The following is a 27,977-nucleotide window of genomic DNA, read 5'->3' as shown; positions in this document are numbered from 1 at the left end:
GAGGACATGGCGGTGTATTTTGACCACCGTATTCAGGCCCCTGAAAGCAGTGGTGTGCCCTCTCAGTTGACCTGGCACCCGGCTCTTCCTGTACTGGCTGTTGCCTCATGCAGCCCCACAACTGGAGGCAATGTGGACCTTTACCTGCAGCAGGTAAGCACTGACCCAAAAAAAGAGACCACTTTTGTTCTAACCACAAATATTGACTGTGTGTGAATATTATGACGGCATACTTAACAAAGTTCGCATACGTCACCCCTCTCCATATGCAGGGAGAGTATGTGGAGACCTGCCATGTAGAACGTCCTCACCAGCCCACAGTGCTGCGCTGGCATCCCACAAAGCCAGTGTTGGCACTAGGCTGGGAGAGTGGAGAGGCAGTGCTGCTGACACACCCGTCTGGAGATCAAACAGTCCTTCCCAGCACACATGCAGCCTGCATCACACTGCTGGAGTGGAGTAGCTCTGGCAGCCGCTTGGTAACTGGTGATCAGGTGGGTGTGCTGCAGTGACTGTATACACAAACACTCTGGCACGAATGTACATGTCATATCAATATACTGATGCATTTATGGCATAACATACATGCGTTTTTGTTCTGGGAATATTCAAGGATCAAGGCTGGATTACCATTAACAACATGACATATTTGGCCCGAGTCCTATTTATTCCAGTTTCTATTTCTTTCTTCAAACCACATAAATATAGTGTAATTATTTAATAACAGACTGGAGCGCTAGCAGTATGGAAGGTAGATGCTAGAGGGAGACTTCAAGGAAACCATCTTGTGAAGCATGAATACAACAAACCACTAACTTGCTGCATCTTCAGGCCGGCTTCACCTGGGGAGTAAGTAAACAGGATGCAATGCTCTGAGTTAGATATTCTTTTTAAGTCCATTACAGTGAGATAATATTGAAAACACTGATATCACTATGCCCTCTTGATTTCAATGCTGCGTTGCTAATAGTAGCACTTAACTCATGTTACAGCGATGTGGCTATGCTTGCCCGGGCATCGGTGAGCGGAGATGAGAGTGCTCTGGACATGTTTAGCTGGAAGGGAGCACCCCTCAAGATGGGCCCACAAGAGGGACTTGCTTTCTATGTCAGCACTGCAGATGGTAAGAGTTGGTCTTTTTGTTATGTGCAGCGTTTTAAGGAAACGTTTGCACCACCATGCATATGTTTTCTTAATATTTCTTGTGTAGCTCATTACTTTTACAACCTTAAGCGATGACCAGTGATTTTCAGTGGTGAATGTTCTCACTATCAGCCTCACAATCTCCTTCAAAAAATGGTTTTGTAGCTTGAGAGTATGTCTTCCCATGCTGGTTACCTGCTTATGACACTGTGCTCTATTGATGTTAAAAAAAAGTGTGGGAGGATCTTAACTGATGTAATGAGTATAATTTTATCAAGATTGAAAATAATAGATAAATAATCAATGTTAAACCATGTTAAGCTTGTTTTCAGTTCAAAATCAGTTTAGCCCATTTTGACTGTTTTTCCCTAAATTGGTGTTGTCTTAAGGGGATTTAACCCCAAAACTTTTCCAGAAAGGGGAGTTCTGAAAAGCATTGTAATTAGTAATCAAAATATGTCGTGAGCTAATAGATGTCTTACTTTTGTCAAATTAACCTTATTTTCTTTGTAATAGGCAAGCTTCACTGTGTGGATGAGCATTGTAAGACGAGCACACTTCTCAGTGTGGAGGGTGCAATCAAGAAAGTGTTCTACCTTGAAAAAAGAGAGGCGCTTGCTGTGATCACAGAGACCATGATGTTGTCACAATACACTCTTGGACCTGAGGGAGGAGCCCAGGAATTTATGAAGGTATACTGAAATCATCAACGATACAATTTCTTTTTAATCTGTGGAAGACAACGACATTGTTAATGGGCCGTGACCATGTTTTTTATGACAGGTTAAGTTGAGCAGCAAGACTGGGCAGAATGTAGACATTGTCTGGACAGAGAGCGGCCTCCTCATCACGGCAACAGGGGAACAGTTTATCAGGTCAGTGTACACATACTGTTTGCACACACATATTGTATATCACCATTTCAAACTTCAATATCTATCCCTATCATTTTTTAGGCTGTGGGACCTGGAGCGAGATGACAACTATGTTTTGCCTCTCGATGAGACTCTGGGATTTGAGAGAGGAGAGATGATCAACTGTGTTTCATACTGTGCAGGAAAAGGTAAGTGCACAACATTTCCGAACGGTATAAAGTGCTGTTTTTTTCTTGACACCCCCGTGGGTTTGGTACTTTCAAAGATGTTTTATTTCATCACATTCTCTGACCTTAAGTACACTGCAAACAATCAACCCTCTTGACTACCACAGTGTTACTACTGTTGTGCAGACTTCTTTCAAAGACTTGTTGCATTTGTATAATGTTGTGGCCTCCTCAGAGATCTTAGCTGCTGGTACCAGCCATGGGCGCATAGCAATATGGAGGATGGTGGTGCAGCCAGACAGCAGCAGAGGTGAAACCAAGACCCAGTGGAAGCTACAGACACCCACAGAAATAGATGGACATGTCGTTCAGCTGCAGGTACTGTCTGGACCAGCACTTTTGCAAAGTATGATACGAGCACATGAAACTGAGTTATTATGTAATACAAACATAAAGTTACATTTTGTCAACATAATCTTCTGCTGGGAAAGTTAACTGAGACCCTCCATTTCAGTGGGGCTCTAGCCTGAATCTGCTGGCGGCCAACAATTCAAACACAGTGCTGATCCTGTGTGAGCATGTGATGTCAGCCCACTTCAGCCAGCAGGTGGCAGCAGTGCAGCTCACCCCAACCCAGCTCAGCATCACCCAATTCACCCCAGTGAACCTTGTGCACCTTGCCTTGCAGTCAGACATCCACATTAAGGGAGTGTGTGTCACCAAGGTAAGTGTAGAGTGTAGACTTGATATTTCCATGTACTGAAGAAGAGATAATGAACGCCTCTTCAAAAGTTTTACCTTGAGTACAAGTTAGAAATTAAACTGATATCATGGTAACTAGAAGTGTGGTGTCATACCAACAGGATTCAGTGACAGTCTGGAGTGGCAAGCAGGTCACTGTGCACGAGCTCTCAGAGACAGTTCTTCGCAATACAGGTACAGCACAAGTGGTACAACATCTGAGCAAAAGCCCTCTGAACAGCCCAAGGACATTTTATTTTTGTGACATTTTAGAAACTGCATTCCCCTGTCCTCCTTATGTACAGTTATGCTTTTCTCTCCATTTCTCTAAACTTTCTCTCTCCATCTTTTGCTGATTTCCAAGGATCGTTTCCATGTGACTCCCACGTTGTAGCCGTACATGGCGAGAACCTCTACACTGTGGAACCTAACAGGGTCCAGATTCGCACACCACAGGTCTGTTGTCTCACCCTGGAGCCTACTATTTAATATTCACTTAATAGTAGTGATAAATGATTGACTGTGCATTTTCTAAAAACAAACAGGGTTTCGTTGTTTTACCGCAGAATTTGAAAGATTTTAAATGAGCACAAACACACATGCAAGTGGTTTTTATCACCATAAATTAGGTCTCATTATTGGTTCATGTTTTTTCCTCTCTGTTCTTTAGGGTACCGTGAAGCAACTGCTGACCTTCTCCAAAGCAGAGGGCAATCCTGTACTACTCAGCGTGTGTCAGTCTTACCTAGTGGTGGGCACAGACACAGCACACATTAGAGTCTTTGACCTCTCCCGAAGGTATGATGTCAATGTGGGTGTTGGTATCATTTCCCTCAATTAAAACATTTGTAAGAAGGATTCCAGTTAACCTCCATGTTTTAGATATTTCTGTGTTCCAAGCCCTTTTTGTCCAACAATCTCAGTCACACTGTGTGTCTTTATAGAGACGCCAAAGCTCACTGCAGTGCTAAGAACCTGGCTGAGCAGATTGTCAATCTGGGAGCTTTAAGGTCCGTCAAATGTAACGCCAATGGCAGCCAAGTCAGCATCCTAATCTCTCAGGTGAATGGACTCCTTCCTGAAAAATAGTTCAGTCTGTTTTTTGGAGAGCTGATAACGATGATGATGATATTTGTTATGGAAGCCATGTTATGCTTATTTTCAGTATCTTTAAATGTGACCATTTCATGTAAGTATTTCACTTAACTGAACCGTATGTAACTCTTCCTCTCAGGTTAATGGACGACCTGATCACAAGATGTACTTTTATGATGTTGAGATGGACACTGTGACACACTTTGACTTCTTCATCGGCAGGCCGTCCAGTGGTATCTCACAGCCAGAAGAAAGTGAAAGGTAACTGACGCAGACTGTACTTGCATTCTGCCCATGATGAGGTTCCTCCTCTTATACTGTACATTCGTGTTCTGTCTTTCAGGCAGCAGTTTCAGGGCTCAGAGCTCAGCGGTCGCTGCCCTGTATCTCACTTCTGGGATGAGAATGAGCCTCGTCTTTTTGTTTGTGAGACAGTGCCGATCAGCTCTGAATCCTCATCCGCTAGTTTCTTGGATACGGTAAAGGTTGCTCCTTAACTCTGAGATGAAATGACGCTACTTGCTGGTAGTTTCGACTTCCACTGGAACCAGTGGTGCTAGTCATGCTACTTTACAGCCCTTTTGAGAACCAAGACATACTTGATGTTGATTCATGAGTTTAAGCTAATAAACGTTACTTATATTTAAAGTACTTTGACGGTGTGTTGCCCTCCTTCTGCTCAGGTGGACGTGTCGGTGGTGACACTCTTTTGTACACAGGAGCATGGGCTCCTCCTACAGGACTGCTACCCTAAACCTTCAGGCCTGCAGACGCTCCTCGCTCTGGATGTGCCCTACTATTATTTCAGCTGCAAGGTGAAGACTGAGAACACTCTGTTCTGCTTGTGTATTGTCTCCACTGGGCGGTTTCTCATGCAGCATGTGCAGTTTCTCTCTGGAAAGTTGTAGGTTGGTCGTTTGAGGGCTTTTCTTAAACATTGTGTTTTTGTTTCCACTCATCACTGTTCTTATGCGAAACTTTGTGTTTGGTCTTACACACCCCAGCTATTATTTCGGAGGGGGTGTGTCTTTCGACCAGAAGTAAGTGTCTGTCCACTACAGTCCGTACAGAACGTCTCAATATTTTTGACTCCCAACTTCCAACAGCTGTGATTGTGTACAGTATGCACTGTGCTGCATTAAAGCAAAAATTCAAGTAACGGCTCTCCAAGATCAGCAGCACAAGTGCATTCCTGAAATATCTAGACGTCACTGTGCTGTGTTCAGTTCCCATTCGCTTTGTCTTGATGATTAGATTTGTTCTGTGATGCTTTGTTGTCATTTGGTTTGCTCTACGTCTTGCATCCGTTCCTTAAAGCTAATGTGTTCATTACTGGCTGTGAATCAAATGTTTACTAATCTTAACACCATGTTCTCCTGGCCTACTCTTCCTCAGCCTGGTGAGAGAGATCCAGGGTCAGCAGAGGTTTCAGGCACCACATCAGCACCCCCACACCATTCCCAGTCATCAAAGCCGTCAGCTGCCCAGTTCCCCCAAATGGTGTCCAGGCGAGCTCTCAGAGACTTTGTGGGCCTGGAGAACTGCGAGAAGGCCACCCGCTACGCCATGCTAAACTTCAGCCTCTACCTGACCATCGGCGATATGGACGAAGCCTTCAAGTCTATCAAGCTCATTAAGAGGTAAGGCATCATTATGCGCACACCATCACTACAAGCGTCAGCTCAGTGGTGTTCGCAAAGAGAGGAGACGTGCAGGTTGGCATGTCTGCTGTGGGCACGTCCCTCTGTTTGAACGCTGTCATCACTTTTCCCAGCAGTCCTTTCCACAGAGACTTTACATCAAAGGCTAATCAAAGGCCACAGGGACAGCATTGTTGCTACAGCCTTGACTCTTCTTAGAGTGCTCTACAGTGTTTTGCAGTGGGAGAGCTGTAAATTGCTTTTGACTTACATGTAGAATGGAGCATTGTTGTCACTCTTCACCCCTCATTTCATTCAGCGCCTTTAACTGTTGAGGTCAACATGGAGGAAAACTACCACAATAGTTTTGTAACCTTAATTATCTCTGACAGGTGATCAAAACACTGCTCATTTTATAATTTTCTTTAAAGTTCATTGTTAATCCTGAGCAATACACACAAAAGGTCAGTAAAAAGAAATGTCACACCACAAAATTTAGGAAATCTTAGACTAGTACATTTTAGATACCTTATATGCACAATTTAATAACCTGAAATAATAAGATCAGCAGTTTTTGTATCATGCCATGATATTATAATCAAACCAGATCCACCAGAGCATAACTTTTATTTGTTTATGTAAGTACATGAAATAGAATTTTAAACACAGGACATGATTAAGGACTTTTTCTGTCTGTGCTTAGGGAAGGAACTCTTCAATGTGTATATATGTGACTGTTTCTGTTAGTGTGTGGGTGTGTTCTGAGGGGATGTACTTTTCTAAACACACTGTGACACGCACGCACGCGCACACACACACACACACACTGACATTGGGTCCCCCTTGCTAGTTTGATCCAAAAGGAGTGCCCTTTCCATTCTTGCAAACATTGAATCAGGTCACTAAAAGGATGTGCGTGTCCGTTCCTGTATGTGTGTCTTGGGTAAATGTGATTTCAGCAAAGATCTGATATTATCTTTAGCAGAATACGTGATTCAGGGCACTCTGATTCAGGTCTGATTTTTTTTTGCTGTAGTGTTGCTCTCGCACGTACCAACATTATGCAGACGGGAACACAACATATCCCACTGGCCGGATATTCCAACGAGTTTAATAGGCTTGATGACAGCTTTACTAAGTTCCTCATTGATGGCTATTTTTACTGCTGCTCTTTATTTTTTTAAAAGATCAGTATTGTGTTCGATTCCCGCTTATCTCCACCCACAGGAATATGAATTTCCTGCAGCAGTAACCTGTATCTACTGGGACTTGTGTCTGTGGTGCAGATCTTTGAATTGACGAAGGTTCTCATACTTAAGTCAGAGAAAATATATAGGTTGGCAATGCTAGAGACAATACACCCATTTCCCACGTGTGCATGCTAAAACGTTAGCGTACCCAAATCACCGACGTGTAGGCGACTACATGTATGTGTGAACAATGGAATCCACACACTTACTCTGATAATGGACCCTTGTAGTATTGGGAATATCAGAGGAGAGAACTTATGTGTATCAGTGGGTTTTTACTCTCCATCATCCCACAATGTTCTGAATAAAATAGAGGCAGTGATGAAAGTCATAATTCACTTTATCCAAAACCGATATTCTCAGTATGAAAGCCCCCCTGCCTCCTGAAGCAGCCAGTCAGATACAGGTTGGAATGTCTTTATTCTGTCCAGACTGTCCTACTTCCGCTCATTCATTCTGTCCTTGACTTTAGGTGACATGCTGCAGGGTTATCTGCCCATATGAATGTACGCCTCCTCTTACTGTCTTTTTGCCACTGCATTTGCTATTTAAAAGTAAAACTCCCCCTTTCCATCAAGAACAAAAACACCAGAGGAAGTGTTCAGGGGTGGTGCAGAGACTGATGGATGATGGTGTAGTCATCACAACTGGCTGTGGTACATTTGACCCTTATACCCTCAGTTTATGCCATTTGCTATTCGAAAGTATGTAATTCACGATGTGAAACCATCACAGTTCCTCTCCACTGAGTGGCTCATAACACCTAAAAGAATATACAGTATGGGTTGCACTTTTTCTCATACTCTCACATTCTCTGCTCTCAAGCTCCGTGCTCACTTACCAGTGTAGTGTTTTCTTGAGCTTTCAGCCAGATCTCACAGCCCTTCGGCAGAGATATAGGCAACCAGAATGCAGTGATGTATGTTCGAATGCTCCAGAGAGAGTTTGTATGTGAACCATGAGTTTATCCAAGATACAGTCTTGAAAGTCTATTGCTAATTGTTACTTGTCTTCTATTCTAAAATGTGTTTAATGAAGTTCTGTGTTGTCTGTTTGTCAGGTGTTGTGTTAGACACCAAAGCAACAACAACAACAACAACTGTGTTTGAATATTTACCCATAAATTTATTGAATTTATATGATATATTATTATTTCAATGTGCCCCTCTATTTAGCACCTCTATATAGCCTGGAGTTCTGCAGAAGTATGATACGGTCACAATAACACTACTACTAATAGCACTATTCTTTATACAACTATATTATATTAATTTACGTACACATTATGTACCACAAGCATGCAGAGTTTCATAAGGAAAGCATCATGAGAAACGGTACGTGGCCAAAACATTTGTTACCACCAATTAAACATACTGCTTAAAAATCCAAATCAATTCACATACATTAACGGGTCATTCATCTTTTTTATTTTACTTTTTTCAAGAGGAAAAGTATTCATGTGGCAATGATTTAGAGAGTCATAATATTCCCTCATGTCTTTCAGTAGGCATTTATTTGATCAAAATGATGTTTAGATTGTTAGATGTTTTAATCAAATCTTGTCACTGATTTGAGTAAACCCAATCAAATTGTTTGACCGACTCTTCTGCTTTTACCTTGTTAGTTTACCTATTTACTTGTAACATACATCATCAATATTAATAATATGTATTAAAATTGTAATAAGCTTTAAATGGATGAAAACAAATATGAGGTATTCTGGTATACATTTTCAACATCTTTCATAATTTCCAATTTATAATTATGCAGGAGGCCATTTAATAAGTGCACATATAACAAAATAAGTCAAGTTCCAGCTTGATCTTTGCAGGATGTTTCATATAAGACAGTCAGAGTCCGAATGCCATAGCCACCAATTAGCTCACACAAGCATGAATAAATGAAATATCGCTCAGTATTGAATACTGTCATAAGTTTAGGGCTGCTTTACAGAATTTCTTTGTTAAATCTGTGACTTTTGTGCACTAAGCAGCAAAATAATTCTGATGTCTTCATTTATGGTGGGCGAAGTTGTGAAATATAGAGTTTAACATTTGCATGTACGTGCTGTTGTAGAGCCACAGGAATGTGTTTCCTTGAGAGTCACATCTGAGGCTCGTAGCTAGAGTAAGATATGGATAGTTTAGAGTACAATCTTGCCAGTGTGGTCTAAAACTCCTTTTTGGCTTGGCCTCTGAAGTCACAGGGCTCAGCAAGGTGACTCCACATAGTCATTATCTAGACGTGGGTGGAAAGGTGACCGACTGATGAATATAACTGGAGGTGCAAGGCAGTCGTCACGGCGATGTAAAATGTTCCAGATGAGCATGGCCGCAGCCATCGTGGCCAGCAGGCAAGCAGCTATGTCCAAGTAGCAGGAGTAGGACAGGTGTGTGTAGGGCCCGATCCTGTAGAAGGTCACAAGTCCAATCACCAGCACAAAACCTGTACAGGAACACCAAGAGAAAAGGGACAAGAGACAATTCATCCTGAGGGTGACATGACTGAAAATTTCATTGCAATCTATCCAATAGTTCAGACATTTCACTCAAAACAAAAGGCTGAGAGTCTCACAGTGACGGTAGATGAAAGGTCAGTGGATTATCAGTATCATTAGGATTCAAATTCAATTTCAATAGCTACCTATGTAATAGTTGTTGAAATATTTCTGTTGGGACAAAGTGGTCGACCAACGTACTGACAGGCAGATTCATGAAGCCAAAAGCTGGACACACAAACAAAAATATTCTTCAGGCACTCTAACAGAGCAAGGAGAAACACTTCCTGAGGAATGTTCTCTTTTCTGTGACTATGTGTGTATATATTTTGCCATTTAGTATTTCTTGGATAATTGGAAAGCCACAGTTTTAGGGTGCAGTGATGTAACAGAACACTTGCCAGGGGTGCCTAAATTGTCTGAGTGGATTTTTGAAATCCCGCATACTCACATTTAGACTCTGTTGCCTTGTATTTCATGGTTCAGCGGGAGCTCTGCGTGGGGCCTTTGAATTTAGAAATCTGTTTCCTCCTAGGAAGAACTTCTGAGATCTCGAGATCAAAGTTCTCCATAGTGTAAAAATATCAGAGCATGAATATATGCTCAGAAAAGCCTTTGAGATGTTTTATCCCCTGATTTCTTTGATTCACAGTAGTTTAACTCACGCAATGAGGAACTCCTGTGTGTATGCGAAGGTAAAAAGCCACAGCCCTCAATTCCGTGCTGTTCCTTTGAACTTTACTTTTGAAAGTCACAATTCACTGTCTCCATAGCCCACACCTTTCCTCATTATTTATAGGTGTGTATGAAAGCCCACATCGATAACTGCTATTCAAGTATCCCTCAGACGATTCCCTATTTGCCTCATTCAAGTGTGGTCTGGAGCCATGCAATAGTTCAACAATAATACATGAAAAATTGCCCCGTCCACAGTGGTATAAATACAGGGACCAAAAATAATCACTGGAAATAGGGATGTTGGTGCTCTAGGATATGAATCAGTCAGTTTCCTGAAGCAGCCAGCAGCACCGTGGGGGGAGTTCATTTCTATTTCTTTCTGTGCCTCTACAGTAAGATGGCTGTCATTGTTTTAAATGAGGATATGGATAATTGTGTCTGTGCATCATTGCCTGTCTACTGCGGTGTGTGCGCGTAAGAATGCAACTGTTTGCTCAATGCTGTTCATGTTTAACCTGTCTGGCTCCTTATCCAAGAAAATGAATAATCTCCTGTCCAGGTTCCAGCCAGGGTGGGCTGTGTGAACCTCTTTTTTGGCACACACTTATCTCTCAAACTTCCTTCCTCTTCTTCCTCTTTCCATCCTTCCTTCCTTCCCTCCCCTTCACACCCTAAGCCTCGAGGTTAATATATTTGCTGGACATTTGACATGATCTGTCACAGAGAAAATCTAAACAACTCTTATCCTAAGGTCAGGTCTTGGAAATTCATTTAGTTGGTTTGTTTTCCTTCCAGTGAGTAAAGCCTTGGTTTATTCTTAAAGGAAAAATAATTGATTAGAGGGACCGGCCTGCCTGAATGTCTTGCTCAAACCTTTATCACTCCCTTGTTACTAAGAATCTCTTTGAGCCACAGACTTCTGGGAAAGTGTTGATGCCTTCATAACAGATTTGAAATGAGCTCCACAGATGCAGCTTCTTGAAATCAAAAGAAATGATGGACTGTGTCTCAGACGGACATGACCTGCTGTCATGACCTTTGACATGTTAGAGCTGTGTTCATTCAGAAAACACATTCCAGAGTTGTGTCCAGGGGTGAAATTACCAATATTGTGCTTTCAGCCGTGAGCTGCCAACTCTGCTGAGATTATACTGAATGGAACTGGATATTGTTATTCCACAGTGTGCTTGCAATAGCTCAGCCTTTTGGCACGTTTGAAAATGAAAACATTCCTGAGAAAGAGGGTGATGGGTAAAAATATCTCCATTCATTCAGAGCTGAGGCCCATTCACTGACTCCGTGTGGGAGGTCTAAAGTAGGAGTAATTGGGAATAGATCACTGAATGTTAAAAGCCTGAAGAACCATCAGTACTCAGGAAATAAGGCCCTTTTCAGTGGATATGAATTTGGTAAAGGAGGCCCGTTATTAATGTATTTTTGCAGCCTTTATTTTCAAATGTTTTAAAACTCTTCTGTCTTATTGAAGACACCTAACTTCCATTTGTTGTTGAGTCTAACAGTTATTTTCTCTATTAATCGATTAAATTGTATAAATAGTAAAAACATTCCCCATCTAATCTCATTTCAGAACCCCCAAAATATTAAATCATCAGAGACAAAGACAAAGAAAGACTATGGAGACAAAAAAAAACAGCAAAATTTAAGAAGTTGGCATAGTTATTGTGTGTCCATGGATGTCTGGTTGGTCCACCAGGCTGAAATATCTCAGTAAATACTGGATGGATGAAATCTATCTATAGGATTAATTGCCATGAAATTTGATACAGACATTCTTAGTCTTGTTGTTTGAGGAACAGCGGAAACAGCGGATTAATCTGTTATAAAAATACTAGGTGATTATTATTCTGTTGACTGACTTAGTTGAATAACTAACAAATTTTTTCTGCTCTAGATTCAAAGTTAATTCCTCTTAACCCGAGGGGATCTCTCTCAACCTCATAGTACAATAAACTATCAAACTACTCTTTCCATGAAAACTCAGCTCCATCTTCTGATACAGTCATGAAAGGGATTTTTTTTGTCAAATATGTATACATAGAAAAAATGTTGACAAGTATAGCTGCATAATGAAGACTTTAAGATTTCCACCGATTGTCCACACATAGCTGACTGTAAATTGTATCTTTTAAACTCTTTTGATTAATATTCTCTTAAGTATTCTGTTAGTTGGGAACATCACGTCATCTTATTACTCACTTCTTTGACCATATATGGTAAGAGAGTAAAACTGGAAGATGCCATTTCTCCAGCAAGCATCACTTTTTTTGGATGTCCGAATGATCAGTGTATGCTTTTTATTTTTTAAACTTCGTTACTGTTTTTAGAAAAGCCAACATTTGTGAACTTTGTACAACAGATCATCATTGACTGTTTTACCACAACAGCTATAAATATCCACCTCCCACGTTAGTGATAATGATTCATGGGAAGTCGCATCTTATTTATTCAGCCATTGCTTTTATTAATCATGCTTTGGTATGATGAGTTCCTGGTCCCTAAGGTTTGGCTGATGGTGTCTAATATTGGAAAATACTGTCATGTTGGGCGGGTCTCACTCTTTTCACCAAGGCCTTCAGATAAAAGCCCTCATCCCTGCTGCAATGCGTGCCAAAGACGCTAACGATTAAGAGCAGAGTCTTTATTTGCCACTGCTCTTGGACATTTTGTAAACATAGACATAAAAGTCAGGCGAGCTTATCTAGACAGAGGCGATTCCCACCCTGCTGTCGTATGTACCACAGGACATTTCTTCACCAAAACACACTATAAACATACAATCACAACACGCACACTGAAATACACAACCCTGCATGCACAAAATCCCTCCTGCCAGTGCACACACAAACACACAGTCCCTGTCGAAACTGTCTTTCCCGTCCATTCCCCCTCCCCTCTTTTTCCTTCTTCAGCTTGGGGGTTTGCATAACAGGTAGTCACAGACATTTCCTCGTCCTGAGCAGGGATATCCTGGCGCCCGACAGTCGCTCCCTGGCTCGCTGCAGCTCTGGCCCATGGTTTCTGGACTAGGACTAAATTTAGACCCAGAGACTCAGAGCAGACCCCCTTAGTGCCGCTCTGCCACAATGATGCCAACCGGCTGAGCGACCACTGCAACACAATACACTTCCTCAGCAGGGCCACTGGGGCAGGCCATACCGGCCAACTCTTAATGTGGCACAGTGGGATGCATGGATGGGTGCTGATTGTGGAGATTTGTTACCATGGCTGCACTAAATTATTTCCCCGTTAATTAATCCCGATGATGGCCCTCTTGTTTTTTTCTGGTGTCCAAGTTTCTTGTTGTTTCTTAGTTTGGATTGTCTGTTATTTTATTAGGTTTATTTCAAGTTTTTTCTCTCAACACCAAAACACCACAGTTGAATATTAAAATGAAAAACAAGTAGAAATAAATTGATGATGGATAGTAGTACAGTAAGTTAAGTAAGTAATTATTGCCACTACTTATTGTCACATTTCACCTACATTATCTACATTTACCACGGATTTAGACTTGCATTTAGTAAAAATGTTTTGTTCCTGCAGTATTTACCCTCAGAGGCCGATCTTCAGTGTTGGAGAGCGTATCCCCTCTTTGACACGCTACCAGAGAGCACGTGAACTTTGCTCTGCATCATCTGGATTTCTTTATTTCATATTTTAGAGTGATATTACATACATAGCTGGTTTGAGGATACTTTTTTATGATTTTTTTTTTTCATCAGAGAGCATGCATTTGTATTTGCAAACAAACAAGTTGTAGAAAGGCTGGTACTCACTGGCTAGCTGGAAGAGTGCAGCAATGGCTTCCTCCCACCACTGAGATTCCTGTGTGATGAAGGGCAACTCCATGAGGCCCAGAAGGAAGATCAGCTGACCGACAGTCAGGGCCACCGTCGCCATCAGGTTACATGCCCGCATCATGTCAAACTGCACTTAAGGACCAGAGGAAAAACTGTGTCATTTTTCCTGCAGAGTGATATAAATTTGTTAATTTGTTGCAAGGTGACCTTTAGATGATTTCTGTTTTTGCATGAATGGTGAGGCACACGTTCGTCTGACATTGGCAGGCAGTGCTGCCCATTGTGCCCAGTCAAGTGGACTTGTTATTGAATGAAAATTTCTCAATGGAGCTTACTTTAGTAAAACACATGAATCCATCACAACACTGACTCTGCATGAACAATCATCCAAATAATGGCCATACTCAAACCATATCAGCAACATGATTGTGCGACAAAAAGATTAATTTGGCATTTAATTAAATTACATACCAACATTTTTTTGGCTTGTTGCCATGTGTTCTTGTTGACACCAATACATCAGGCTGCCATTGGCCCAAATTTAAGCACTAAGATCTCATTTATGGATTCAGCACAAATCAATTGGATCTGTTGTTGTTAATACAATTTTGGTTTTGAGTTTTGACATATAGTTAATCAACCCAGCCTCCAATTATATTCCCCTAAAGATAGAATTTATTTCTTTACAGAATTTCCTTTTGCAGTTTGTTTCATATATAAAAGAGCAACTATAACTACAACTTGATACAGATCACAGAAATACCTCGAATACTCTGTTTGTTGCTGTTGAACTGTTACATATTTGACATACCAGTCAGTCTGTTATGTTACACTTAGAATCAAAACTAGCTTGAAAACTTACATTTGACAGTGCTGCGGGATTCTTGGTAGCCTGCATACTCAGAGCCCCATCCCAGGCCTTCACATTGCCTCTGTGTCCCCTGCCCCCTTCTCCCAGCCTGGAGATCATCGCGGCCCCTTTCCCCACCAGTGGGGCACATCCTCCATAGTCCCACACTCCGCTTGCGTCCGTCCTCCAGAGCCTGCAGGACCCAGCTGGGGGTGAATGCTGCAACATTGTTTAGGACAAGGGACAGCAGGGCTACCGCCACCGCCGCCACCACTAGCCTCTGCACGGCCATGCGGCGCCCGGCGCCTGCCACCTCTCCCCTTCCCTCGTGTCCCTCCTCCAACCCCTGTTGCTCCTCAGTGTCCTGCCCGCTCCCTCGCCTCTCCTCTGGGGCAGCGGCACCAGCAGTGCTCTGGGCACCCTGGCTCCTCTCCACCTCCTCCGCCACCACCACCACCACCTCCTCCTCCTCCTCCTCCAGCTGTTAGCGAGTGTTGTCTCAGCTCACGCTGAGGTGGAATTGGCAAGAGTGTTGTCGTGAGGCTTAGCTAAAGAACATCTCCATTCATCCTCATTCAGGAGTTGGTTGTCGTTGCAGCAGATCCTCAGCCCTCCTCCTCAGACAGCACCGCGGGTACGCTGGGATTAATCCAACTGGCACTTGGGTCCATTCCACTGGCTCCGGCTGGCTGCCGCTTGACTCTTGGATCTTGCTCCTTGCACTCCTTGTTTTTCCCTTTGAACTTCTTCTCCTTCTCGTCAGTACTTACTGCACTTCTCTGACTTCTGTGTGTGCAGCTGGGTTCTCTGTGTAGGCAGTAGATTTTTTTTCTTCTTTCTGTTTTTCTTGTCTTTTCTCTTCAGCCACTTCACATGCCTTTGGAAGAGAACAGATCCAAAAAGGCATAGATTCAGCACACAGTGTTTCTTTAGTAACTGTCTGTTATCTAGGAGAGCCCCCTCTGCCTGACTGGAACAAGAAGTCCTTTAACCCACCTCTTTCTGCTTCTTTCTGTCTTTCCCTCTCTCACTCGCCCGCTGTGTTCACTGCAAATCCTTGAGGTCAGAGTTGAAATGTGGGGGAGTTGCTGTTCGTCATTGAACGAGACATCAGTTCGCGACTGTAGCAAGCTTTAAACAGACAGCTCCCTCCTTCATGATCACTTTAAATGTGTGTGTGTGTGTTTGTGTGTCAGTGTGTTTGTGTGAGAGAATGTCCAAAAGACCCCCTCTCAGACGTCACTGTTGTGTATTCTTTTGTCTGGAGCCCAGGGGGCGTTTGCTTAAGTCCTCTCTCTCGTGTGCAACAAACATATTGGCCGCCGCAGTCAGCCAGCAACAGGATGTGTTTCCTGAGAGGAAAAGAGGATGGGAAAAGAGGCCAAATGTAGACCTGTTCCTTCTCTTGTCTTTCCTTTTCTGACTCTCTAGATCTTGCCGCTCTCTGTGAGGGAAGCTCTATTTTCTCAGCATTTTGTAGTATCTCACTGTTTTTTTTCTTCAGGGTTGGTTTTCTGTTGCCATATTGAGCAAGATTTTGGCCGACAGTTTCTACTCTTGCTTTCTTTTTCTTCACTCGGCCTCCATTCCCCCTCTTATAGCGGGGCCCCTAAAGATTTGGGGTATTTCCTGTTGCCTAACTTTAATAAACAGCCCACATCTGTATCAGCTAAAGCAAGGAGGGAGGAGGGGACACAAATAGAGACCAGATGGCTGTGGAATCTGAAATTTGGAATTGAAGCAAAAGAAAAGGAGGTAGAGGGGCTGATTTACGTCAGCAAGGCAAAAGGAAAGACAGAGACAGAAAAGGACGCCTCTCATTTTCAGTTAAAGCCCTGCAGAAGTTTCATGTATGAGATGTTTTGTTATAATTGTGATACATTTTGAACTAATACTACAGAACCAGAGGTCTGGCCAGTGAGAGCTGAGTGTATTTATATATCTGGTTCAGGTTTGTCACCATTTTCACATGCATGCTAAAGGTTTGGGTCTAAAATATAAGCCTGAACTAAATGATTGTGCGCACATGTGTACAACTATTTTCACTGTTGAATGTTAAAATACCAATGCAGTGAGCCGCTCTGTACCCGTACAAACAAGACTTTCTCTTTTCTTTGTAGTAAAGCAGTATGGGAAAACATGGCACGGATGTGTGTGAAAACCCGCCGGCTGGATGTTGCACGTGTGTGCCTTGGGAATATGGGAAATGCCAGAGCAGCAAAAGCACTGAAGGAGGCGGAGGCTGAGCCTGAGCCAGAAGCCCAAGTGGCAATGCTGGCCATTCAGCTCAACATGCTGGTAGGATATTCAAATATTGGAGTGTAAATGACCAATGAGAATGTGTCTCACTCACAATCAGGTGTCTTAAGTGGCTTGTGTCCATTCTTCTCTGCCCTATTTATGAAGTGGCTTAATGGCAGCATAGAAAATTTTCTTTTTTTGGTCACACAGTATCCTTTGATTTCATGTTACAGCTTTTGAAATATTCAAATGTTTATTTGAATATGATAGATAGAGACATGAAATGTTCATTCATTCTGTCTTCATTTTTATTTAGAGAAAAACAACATATATATAAGGACGGCTTTGTAAACAGAGCAATAGAGAAAATACAAGATGATAAATAAAAACAAAAAGGCCATCCCTTCACTCCAGATCCTAACATTATAATAGGATAAGAGATTTTTTTTTCTGCTCTTCTTAAATAATATTAAGAATGCAGTTTAACATAATGCCACATCCTTTGGCTACAAATAACATGTCCTCTTTGCAGGTCTGAGCATTGACCAGGGGGCTTTCCGGACCAAAAACATTTATCTTTCCACCATCTTTTCCTGTCCTCTAATAGGAAGATGCAGAAAAGTTGTACAAGTCCTGTCAACGCTATGACCTGCTGAACAATTTCTACCAGGCCTCTGGCCAATGGCAGCAAGCTTTGGAAACAGCAGAGAACTGCGATCGTATCCATCTGCGCACCACCTACTACAATTATGCCAAATACCTGGAGTCCATGGGTGACAAGACCCTCGCCCTCACATAGTAAGACACAATGAGTTGTGGATTATCTTCAGTGATTTAGTTGTTCCAGCGCTTGTGAGTTTCTGCTTATGGGCAGATTTACCATGGGAACAAAGTGTGATTGCCGGCCTTTTTCGTTACAGCTATGAGCATTCAGACACACACAGGGTTGAAGTGCCCAGGATGCTCCAGGATGACACGTCCTCTCTGGAGATCTATGTTCACAAAATGAAAGACAAGTAAGTCCAAGCAAGTTCCTCTTGACTTTAAACACCTTGTCATATGAAGAGCATATCACATGATTCTCATCCTATATGATTGATGATTCTCAACTTGACTTAAACATGGGTGCTATCATCTTATCCATGCAGGAACATATACAAGTGGTGGGCCCAGTACCTGGAGAGCCAGTCAGACATGGATTCAGCGCTGCGTTTCTATGAATGTGCCCAGGATTACCTCTCCCTGGTTCGAGTCCACTGCTACATGGGGAACATTCAGAAGGTGACTAACTCTGCTCATTTTTATATCGTATATAGAAATACTGTATTACTGTAATAAAGGCACAGCAGCAATACTGGTGTAATGAGTTGTCCATTAATGTGGTCATGTATTTATTAATTTCCCAGGCATCTGAGATAGCCAATGACACGGGTGACAGGGCAGCATCATACCACCTGGCCAGACACTATGAGGGCCATGATGATATCAAACAGGCCGTCCACTTCTACACACGTGCCCAGGCCTACAACAACGCCATACGACTTTGTAAGGTAAAGTACTCCGCTGTGCGATTGCACTGCCCATCCTTAGTTAAAAATCTCTGTGAATGCCGAACTTCTAGGTATCTGAAAATCAAGAACTTAACTGATAATTTCCCAACATGTTCATTCATTGTTATTGCTGCGCTTTAGTCTTTCTCCCAGTGGGTTATAAGTGTGTGTGCGTGTGTTGCGTCTGAACAGGAGAATGGTCTGGATGACCAACTGATGAACCTGGCTCTGCTCAGTAACCCAGAGGACATGATGGAGGCCGCCTGTTACTACGAGGAGAAAGGCACCCACATGGACCGAGCCGTCGCACTCTACCACAAGGTCCCTCACAAATGTCCACTTTTTATGAATGACTGAGGTTGTTTTCAGATTGATGCATTCTAAATCAGTCCACCAGGGAGCAGCATTGAATCATATATTTAAAATGAACAACGTTGATGTGTGAAAGAAGCCAGGGGGATTATTTTCTATTAAAGCAGTGTGTTTCTTTGCAAATTTCTCCTTTGTAGGCTGGTTACGTGTCCAAAGCTCTGGAGTTGGCCTTTGCCACCCAACAGTTCTCTGCTCTTCAACTGATCGCTGAGGATCTGAATGAGAGTTCTGACCCGGCCCTCCTGGCTCGCTGCTCTGACTTCTTCATCACGCATTCCCAGTACGACAAGGCTGTGGAGCTACTGGTAGCAGCCAAGAAGGTACCCATTTGTGACGCACCATCACCTGGCCATGGAAATATCAGTTCATGTGTGTGTACTTACTTACGTGTGTCTTTGAATTTGTGTGTGTACATGAACAAAGTACCATCAAGCCCTGGAGTTGTGTGTGACCCAGAACTTGACCATCACAGAGGAGCTGGCAGAGAGAATGACTGTAACAGATTCAAAAGATTTGTCTGAAGAGTCCCGAAAGGAGCTGCTGGAGAGGATAGCTGACTGCTGCATGCGTCAGGGAAATTACCACCTGGCCACCAAGAAATACACTCAGGCGGGCAACAAGCTCAAGGTAATTCTGTGGTGTGTATTAGACACTATATGCTACAAGATCAGAACATCTGGCAGATATCTGGGCGAGAGGACAAGAGTTTAGTCCGTCCACAATACAGATGTCATGCAATACACACACACACACACATGCAAATATGACATGATATGTTAAACCTTTAAAATGTTTTAATGTGTCTTTTTCAAACAGGCCATGAGAGCACTCCTCAAGTCGGGCGACACAGAGAAAATCGTCTTCTTTGCCAATGTTTCTCGCCAGAAGGAGCTTTTCATCATGGCGGCCAACTACCTCCAGTCTCTGGACTGGCGGAAAAATCCAGAGATCTTGAAGACAATCATTGGTTTTTATACCAAAGGCAGAGCACCAGAACTGCTCGCTGGCTTCTATGAAGCCTGTGCTCAGGTAGAGCAATACACCAGACGACATATCATGTTCACGATGGTTATGATTGTCTGGTTATGAATTTATAACGATTCTAGAAGAAGTCTGATAAATTTAGGGCTGTGGTCTTAATCTTAAAGAACAACAAGCATGTTCTGTTAAAATATTGAATTGTAAGACATGTAGGTTTTAACATAGAAATTCCAGTGATGTGTCATTTCTAAATGTTGAAACTTCAATAGCAACCAATCCAGGCAAACTACATTTTCACTGTAAATACATTTTATGAACAGTGTATGTCTGTATTATTTTTGTAGCAGTGAACCAAGACAAAAATGACTGAAGTGTGGTGAGAATTTGTGAAATATCAAATACCATTACCGGTACACAAGTTTCCTTTTGTCTGCCATTGTTAAGGTGGAGATTGATGATTACCAGAACTATGAAAAGGCTCTAGATGCTTTGACTGAGGCTTTCAAGTGCCTCTCAAAAGCAAAGGACTCTTCAACTGGGCAACAAGAAGCAAGACTGGCTGATCTGCAGCATAAAATCACCTTAATCAAGAAGTTTGTGCACGCTCGCAGGTAAGAATATGACTCATGTTTGTATCTTTTCCTTTCAGAAAGAGACGTTTTGTGGGTGTTTTGTTTTTGTCGACCTTCATCTGAGGTTTTGAGCGTTTACCTTTTATCTGCAGGTTGTATGCGGAGGATGCTGGTGAGGCGATGCGGTTATGCGAAGCCTTGCTGGAGGAGCCGGATTTGGACCCTGCTGTCAGGATCGGAGATGCATTTGGATTCCTGGTGGAGCATCACTGTCAGCAAGGCAACTTCCAAGTGGTGAGAATATATTTTTTTCTAGCTTCTTTTTTATCAGGTGAAATGGCACTTTGGTAGATGAAAACATCTGCACATAGTCGAAGAAAGTGTTTTATTTCTTTTGATTATTTGGACAGACATTCAGCTCTTTATCCTCTTTCCACCTTTCTCCTCCAGGCCTACCGTAAGCTGGAGGAGCTCCAGAAGCTTTTGCCATCGCAGAACGTTCGGTACTACATCAGCCAGGCCAGCCTAGAGGCACTGCAGAAAGAGATGGGTCTACCTATGGATCGTCGTGACCACAGGCACAATGTGAAGGAGGAGGATGAGGTGGAGGAGGACTTAAATGTATCTTAACTAAGTCTCACTGATAATTTTTATTTTGTTAAACAGTATAATATATTTTCATATATTTGGATTCTTCATTCACGTGTATGAGGAAGCTTCATCTTCAAGAGCGTGAATATGCAAGAGTCTCCGCTCTCTCAGACCGAGAATGACTGTGCAGCTGGTTCAGCAGCATGAGATGTGCCAGAGCTACTAACAGAGGTCACGTTGGTAAAAAGTTATTTGTTGTTTTATAAGGCGCTTAATTAACACACAGCGGACGAGCACTGTGGAACTAAGACAGAAAGGATGGGGAGAAAGAAAGCTAGGTTATTTAAAATCTTCCACACACATTCAGCTGACCTGAGAGGATGTCTTCTACCTCAAAAAAACAATATCTAAGTGGAGGAATCAACTCTAGAGTTTGATATGTTGATAGTCTTGTTCACATTGTTTTAAACAATTTTCATTCCAATGCCAAAGCACTCCACTTAGATACACGCTAGATGTAATAGTTTCTACTAAATCTACACCCAATATCTCAAAATGTTTGACACAAATAATCCTTCCACCTGAATGATTCGCAAAAGACAGTAAAAAAAAAAAATAATTCTACCTACAATCCTGGATTCATTTTGCAGCTGCTTTTTGTGCAGAATGGTACAGATCGATGAAAACGTTATTACTTTTGAGACGAGTTTTATATCTCAGTTTGACTCTAGATGAGGTGTTTCTTATGGATTTATCCTCCAATCTCACTATGTGATTTACATGCATTTGGTACCATGCTTTTTTTTTTTTTTATTCAGCTGATAAAATCAATTACAAGTGTCCTCTCAGTGTCAAAGTCGTGTCTCTGTAAAGTGTTTTTCAGCTATTTTTGATAAATTGTGTGTCACTTTCTACTTATAGAACATGATATTGCGAATGCATGTATTTTAAATTACAATGCATTCTTTCTATACATTGTTAAAGTTGCTATAATAAAACGTTTTTATTGCACTGTTCTGGCCTGAAAGCTGACTGTTGAAGCCGGCCAAGATATCCTGTCACCCCCCATTATTTAACCCATAAGCACCCACGGTGATACAGGTGTCACAGACCAGCTTCACCCTTCCCTCAGTGACAGCTACTAAACATCCTGGTGCAGTCATGTGACCCAGTGTCAACTTGCTTGATTAAAACCTGTAGCACAACTTTAAAATCGCTTGTTTGTTATTATAAGGTAAATTTCAAACAATGCTAATACTGTTCTAGATTACAATTAACCTGTCCTGACCATATTTTATGAAAAAGTTCATATGAAACAACTTCAAAAAATAATGCTGTGACATTTCTAACATTTCAGATCTTGGACAGCAGGGGTAGCATCTCAAAAATAAGTTTAGAAATGTGTTCCTTGTGGTCCATTTAGTCTGTTTTATATCTCTCTGGTGTTATTTAGCACTTTCCCACAGAAACAAAGTGATTCAGGTACATTGACAGAAGACAGCAGTTATCTCAGCTGGAGTCACAAGATGGTGCTGCTGTCTTGACATTTATACCAACCATAGTTCTCTGTTAAAAAGAGAGAGGCCCTGTTGTATTTCAGCTTGAAATGATTAAGGAATAACTCACATATTACTAATACTTTAGCGTAGCTCAGTTGGTCCCGTACAGTTATTTTTTTGTGATACAACTGGATAAAAGCTAATGGTTAAGTTTAGCTAAAGTTTAGATGAGCTTTACAGTTGGTGGTGACAGTCAGACACCAGTTGAAATGATTTCTCTTTGAATTACATTTACATTAACATTGGTGGTGCTATGATGAAGTCAAAAGTAAAATAAACTATACAACAAAACAAACGAGTGTCCACCCTGCCAGTTTTATCTGTGTTGTGGAGCCTTGGAAACGCTGTGTTGGTGGATACACAGAGAGCTTTAATGGAGGCTAAAGTGAATAAAGATGGATGCACAAGACCAGCAGGCAACTTCAAGTGAACTTCAGGAGCGACTTGTAGCTCTGACAGAGGAAAATGTAAGTAAAATATAAGAGGCAGTTCTTAACTGTGGAGTTTATACGCACTTTTTTTTTATTCCTGAGAAGAATGAATGTTTGGCTTGGTTGTCTTCTGAAGTAAGTGGTAGTTTAGCTCAAAGGAACAAGGGGAATGGAGTCACACTAGAAATTCCCAACCTGTGAGATAATATGAGCTGCCTCTGTCGCCTCATTTTAAATAAGTGTTTCTGTCCACTTCACTGTAGTTGCAGCTGCGTGACAAAAGTGAGCGCCTTTTCACCAAAGTGGGCTACCTGGAGGGCAGACTGGGCCACCTGTCCAGCTCCAGCACAGACCTGTCCTGCAGGCTGGTCCACAGTGAGGAGGACAAACTGAAGGTGGACATCATGAGACATGTTCTGCACATATGGGCCACAAGTTCAGTGTTTATGTACAGACTTTACTTTCCCTGTCTCATCTTTTAGATATCTAAGGAGCTCCTGGAGGAGAAAATTCAGACAAACAAGATGAGAGAGCAGTTTGAAGAAGAGACGTTTGAGCTGAAAAACAAGGTGAGGGTTTCATTGAGGTAATGCAGTTTGTGGTGGATGAAAAGTGGGTAAAATTTACTTTAATATTTAATATATTTCTTATTTGCCTTTATTTGATCAGTTTCATTTTTGGTGAGAACAAATGTGAAAAAGGTTCAACTGAGCATATTTATAAGTAATAAGTCATTTTTACTGATAAAAACACCAACAATGCTTAACATTTCTAGTATCTTCACTAATACACTAATTTGACATTTTTCCTCAAACAACAGAGTTTGATTTATCCCATTACTCGAGGATTTTAGGACTAGAAGATTTAATAAGCTTAAAAATGTTAGTTAATTCGTTTTTATAGGTTAACTCTCCCTGCACACAGAATCACAGAGGCTGTCTGTGGCACGCTTTCTTTCCTGTTTCCAGATACTGAACCAAGACACCGTGATAACAGAGCTTGAGATGGAGCGAGACAAGTTGCTGAGGGAACTCCACTCAGCTGAGGCTCGCCTGAAAATGGGAGACAAGAGCAGCAGAGACGTGGCAGCGGAGTATGCCAAGCTGAAGGAGAACCAAGCTCTGGCTGAGGCCCATGATAAAGAGCTGACCCAGAGCGAAGAGCTGAGCGCGGAGCTGCTGGCGCTGGCCCGGGCCCAGGACGCCCTCCATAGACAGCTGGAGGAGCAGCAGCAGAGTGTGACGACTACCACCCAGGGCCTGCATGGTGAGCTGGACAGGGTGCGGGCCCTGCTCAGCCACATGTCGAGGAACAGAGTCAAGGTGTGTTAATTCATCTTCACCGCTCTTCAGATGCAGAGGAAGTACAAACAGGAATGGGCGAAAGGGACTGATAGTGCCTGGGTTAAGTTCCTGTCACTCTATAGTCACTGGAACTTTGGCAGTTTTTGTTGTAGTTGCAGTTATGTTGGAATTTTTAAGGAACTGCCCGCAGCAAAATTAAAATGTTGTCACTGTTGAAACTACACAGTGTTGCTGGAAAACCAAACACAGATCATGTTCGTCCCATCTCAGCGGTAAAAAGAGAAAAATGTTATTTCACCTCCAACATAAGCAGAGCGAGTTCTTGTCCGTGATGATAAAACAAAATGTGTCTTGTCAGTTTCTCACATTTCACCACACAGTCCATGCAGCCATTGCAACATGATTTACTGCACCTTTGGGTGCAAAAGACTAACATTTCCCACATCATTTTCCACGCTATACTCAGTGAAAACGCCTTGGTCGTGCCAGAAATTGATTGCAGTTTTGGAGTTGGTGTTCGTAAAACACTCTTTTCACTTTTCACTTTGCGGTAAACAAAATTATTCATTTTAAATGTTTGCTCCAATTGTATAACTTCACTCTGTTCACAGCTTGAGGGTCTGGCAGCTTTGGACAGTGAGCACAAAAATATGGAAAAAACTGTAAGTATTCCACTACAAAACACACATGCCTTTGTTGGGCTCAATGGTCAGCACATATGTTTCACAGGCATCAGTAATTCACCTACCTCCTCATCTGCTCTCATGTAGCCACTTGGAAACCAAGATGAGATCAGAGACATGCTGGAGAAGATGAGGAACAGCTACGAGGAGCAGCAGAGGAAACTGGAGGAGAAAGTGTGAGGGCCAGTGAATGTTTTTCATTTACTCGTGCACTAGCTTAATTAAGATGAAACTTGATTATCTCCCCATTTCCAGTCATCAGACAGCCAAACCCATCCCAGGATGTGTGCCCCACAGTTTATCCCTCTCTCATCTGCTCTGTGGTCCCCTCTTTGGTTTCTGTTCTAAGGCTAGGCTTTTTTTTTTTGCTGTGTGTGTGATGTGGTTTGGTTTGTTTGCCCCTGTGATGTGGCTATCTGTGGATTTTGGTCACGGCTCTCTTGTGGTTGGGCCTGTATTTGGCCATCAGGGTGGCGATGGGTACGGAGCACCAGGAGAGCAAGAGAGCGATCCGTAATAGCCAGCAGGAGCTATCTGAGCAGAGAGCGGTGAGCATGGACAGCCCCATTCTGATTTACTGAGCATTTCCCGAGTGGTTGTAGGTGCTAGCACTGTTTAGCAACCTTTGAATTAATGGTAAGGTAGCAGGATACATGGTGGAAATGTGTTCAATTAAAATCATGTTTGTATTGTTTCTATCCAAAGGCTCTGATGTGCTCTCAGAGCCTAGTCAAGGAGATGGACGAAGACAACTCAAAGCTGCAGCTTCAAGTCAAAGAGTTGAATGAGGAATACCGTGCAAGGCTTGTGTGCTATTTACAGGACTTAGCTGTGAGTTGCAGCCCTCCCACAAGCACAACTGAGCAAAGTGAGACAGGACGATCTCCAACACAACATCCACAACATGCTGTAACATCCGTCTGCATGTCCCTTCATTCAGGAGTACATGGACAAAAGCCCTTCAGAGGCCTCTAAGATGAAGGCGTTTGTGGACAGCATGCTCCAGGATGTTCGTTCATCCTACAGGGTCAGGGAGGAGCAGCTCGCCTCCGCTGCTCGCTCCTATAAGAAGAGACTCCAGAAGATCATCAAGACACATCATGCGCTCATTATTGCATACAGGTGAGACAGCCGTGGGCTTCTATGTTCGGAAACGCATAGGTTTACAGGGTAAAATGCCAATTTTTATACTTCCTCTGTCTTAACTGTACATATTTTTTTTATATCTTGACATGTCTGCGGTGACATTGTAAATTTCCCTGTAATGGGACTAATAAAGGAATATCTTATCTTATACCACATTATGACAGGAGTGCCCAGACGTCTGATAATAAATCAGTATTACGTTTTTTTAAACTCTCTGCTATGAGACCTGCAGATGACTTGTCTCGGTGTGGGTTCTCCTGAGGGCTTTTCCCTCCATTCATTCAGGCATTAGCGTGTGAGGGCTCTCTGGAAGGCCAGCTGAACCAGCTGCGTCTTACGTGCATGGACCGATGGTGGTCAGTGGACATTCCTCAATATTGAGAATGAATTTTCACATGCTGCAGTGGACACATAAGTGTTAATCCAAGCCTCGTAGCAGTCACTGCACTTGGCATGGCCCCAGCATTGTGTGTCTGTGTTTGAGGGCTAGGGTACCAGTTCTGCCATCAAGAGCAAAATCCCAGTTAATCCATGAAGAGTAACTGGCCATGATGATATATTGTGATCTTCAGGGTTCAGAGGGAGCAGATCTTGACCAGACCAGAGAGCGATCTTGACCCTGGACCCCCAGAAGCCCACTTCAGCGTGGAGCCCACTGAGCTCAGAGATGAAACTGAGAAGGAGCTGCATCACCTTCGCCGGGACAAGGCGAGGCTGGAGGGTCAGCTGCGGGCGGCCCGGGAGCAGGTAGCACAAAAGAAAGATGGCTGCTTTGAAGTGGCAGATCTGTTGTTGTTTTGACTGGTGGAATGTCTGTATTTGGTCTGTGGGGATTCATCTTTGTGTCCATACTTCCCTTATGAAGCCAAACAGCATTTGATTTGTAGGTGGTGAACTGGAATATATGACTTCAAAGCTTGTGTGCAAAGGAAAACAAAAACCTTTACTGTTGCAGAGGTGATGTTTGAGTGGTTGTCGTGGTGACTGGTGCAGCAGTGTCAACAGGTTACAACACTTATATCGATATATGTGTAATTAAAAACAAAATATTGCGGCTCAGATTCACACATTTCAAAGTCTTTGATTTTATAACATCTTATTGTTTTACATACATTTATGTGTTTATGGCAATTCAAGACCTCCACCCTGACTTTTCTGCTCCAGGTGGCTGTCCTCAAGATGCCTGATCAAAATTTAAGTGGTCGGGAGTGAGTGTCATTTTTGTATTTTGCCAAATGACAAATGTGGTCAGCTGCTGATTGTGTCTTTAAAAAAAAAAAAACGACAAAAAATGTAACTTTATCAGGCCGCCAACAGTGGAGCAGATATGTGAAGAATCCTGGTCGGACATCAGGAAACAGCTGAGGGAGATGACAGACTCCACACTGGTAAACAAAACTCTCACCACTTAAAATTTGGATCATCAAATTACATCCCTCACGCAAACAATTCACAAACAATACATTTTGAGTGATGAAGGGGATTTGATGATTCCCTCACCTCAAACAGGTGGGCTTTGAGAAGGAGCGAGCCCTTCTCATCACCAGGGCAACAGTTGCAGAGGCACAGGTGTCGGAGTTGCAGGACTACGTCGACGACCACCTGGGCAGGTCAGGAAGTCACTTGATGTATAAGTCGTATAAAGTTCACATTCAGAAGAGCGATGTACTGAGCTTTACCACTACCTGCAGGTATAAAGAGGAGATCTTACATCTCTGCAGACTGCATGGGATGCAGGAGGCGGGGCGATCCCAAAGTGCTAATTCATCACTCCATTGAGAGAACGGGAC

General features: G+C 42.6%; 3 protein-coding genes across 3 annotated transcripts; 2 read left to right on the top strand and 1 right to left on the bottom strand.

Moving 5' to 3' along the window:
* The first annotated feature begins 6 nt into the window (after nucleotides 1-6).
* ift140 (intraflagellar transport 140 homolog (Chlamydomonas)) lies at nucleotides 7-21,665 on the top strand. Its single transcript, XM_070852301.1, has 30 exons — nucleotides 7-153; nucleotides 273-494; nucleotides 728-849; nucleotides 993-1,123; nucleotides 1,660-1,835; nucleotides 1,927-2,018; nucleotides 2,100-2,206; nucleotides 2,421-2,563; nucleotides 2,700-2,909; nucleotides 3,049-3,121; nucleotides 3,291-3,382; nucleotides 3,597-3,724; nucleotides 3,871-3,988; nucleotides 4,161-4,282; nucleotides 4,365-4,500; nucleotides 4,705-4,836; nucleotides 5,026-5,061; nucleotides 5,417-5,661; nucleotides 16,878-17,055; nucleotides 17,606-17,796; nucleotides 17,919-18,014; nucleotides 18,147-18,279; nucleotides 18,405-18,548; nucleotides 18,741-18,869; nucleotides 19,058-19,240; nucleotides 19,344-19,547; nucleotides 19,737-19,949; nucleotides 20,346-20,512; nucleotides 20,626-20,767; nucleotides 20,924-21,665. Exons 1-30 carry the CDS (start codon nucleotides 7-9, stop codon nucleotides 21,101-21,103), a joined length of 4,392 nt encoding a protein of 1,463 aa, XP_070708402.1. The 3' UTR covers nucleotides 21,104-21,665.
* tmem204 (transmembrane protein 204) lies at nucleotides 8,016-15,101 on the bottom strand. Its single transcript, XM_070852303.1, has 3 exons — nucleotides 14,770-15,101; nucleotides 13,884-14,039; nucleotides 8,016-9,356 (listed from the first exon to the last, which is right to left on the bottom strand). The coding sequence occupies exons 1-3, from the start codon at nucleotides 15,047-15,049 to the stop codon at nucleotides 9,121-9,123; spliced, it is 672 nt and encodes a 223-aa protein (XP_070708404.1). The 5' UTR covers nucleotides 15,050-15,101; the 3' UTR covers nucleotides 8,016-9,120.
* Nucleotides 21,666-23,018: 1,353 nt separating the features above from the next.
* Nucleotides 23,019-27,467, top strand: ccdc78 (coiled-coil domain containing 78). The gene is made up of 11 exons (XM_070852302.1): nucleotides 23,019-23,090; nucleotides 23,318-23,449; nucleotides 23,537-23,623; nucleotides 24,023-24,376; nucleotides 24,970-25,020; nucleotides 25,129-25,217; nucleotides 25,511-25,589; nucleotides 25,747-25,872; nucleotides 25,982-26,163; nucleotides 26,760-26,934; nucleotides 27,352-27,467. The coding sequence occupies exons 1-11, from the start codon at nucleotides 23,019-23,021 to the stop codon at nucleotides 27,397-27,399; spliced, it is 1,395 nt and encodes a 464-aa protein (XP_070708403.1). The 3' UTR covers nucleotides 27,400-27,467.
* Nucleotides 27,468-27,977: the final 510 nt, after the last annotated feature.

This window comes from Pempheris klunzingeri, chromosome 20 (assembly GCF_042242105.1).
Source record: "Pempheris klunzingeri isolate RE-2024b chromosome 20, fPemKlu1.hap1, whole genome shotgun sequence".
NCBI lineage: Eukaryota > Metazoa > Chordata > Actinopteri > Acropomatiformes > Pempheridae > Pempheris > Pempheris klunzingeri.
Note: the sequence above shows the minus strand (reverse complement) of the source record. Positions and strands in the feature narration are given on the sequence as shown.

Excerpts from the sequence above, each read along its gene's own strand:
- ift140 (XM_070852301.1), top strand. The coding sequence starts at position 7 with ATGGCGGTGTATTTTGACCACCGTATTCAGGCCCCTGAAAGCAGTGGT. Across the intron at positions 2,564-2,699 it reads GACATGTCGTTCAGCTGCAG|TGGGGCTCTAGCCTGAATCT; the intron begins GTACTGTCTGGA and ends CCTCCATTTCAG. Across the intron at positions 5,062-5,416 it reads GGTGTGTCTTTCGACCAGAA|CCTGGTGAGAGAGATCCAGG; the intron begins GTAAGTGTCTGT and ends ACTCTTCCTCAG.
- tmem204 (XM_070852303.1), bottom strand. The coding sequence starts at position 15,049 with ATGGCCGTGCAGAGGCTAGTGGTGGCGGCGGTGGCGGTAGCCCTGCTG. Across the intron at positions 14,040-14,769 it reads ATCCCGCAGCACTGTCAAAT|TGCAGTTTGACATGATGCGG; the intron begins GTAAGTTTTCAA and ends CTGGTCCTTAAG. Across the intron at positions 9,357-13,883 it reads TGCACTCTTCCAGCTAGCCA|GTTTTGTGCTGGTGATTGGA; the intron begins GTGAGTACCAGC and ends GTTCCTGTACAG.
- ccdc78 (XM_070852302.1), top strand. The coding sequence starts at position 23,019 with ATGGATGCACAAGACCAGCAGGCAACTTCAAGTGAACTTCAGGAGCGA. Across the intron at positions 23,091-23,317 it reads TAGCTCTGACAGAGGAAAAT|TTGCAGCTGCGTGACAAAAG; the intron begins GTAAGTAAAATA and ends ACTTCACTGTAG. Across the intron at positions 23,624-24,022 it reads CGTTTGAGCTGAAAAACAAG|ATACTGAACCAAGACACCGT; the intron begins GTGAGGGTTTCA and ends TCCTGTTTCCAG.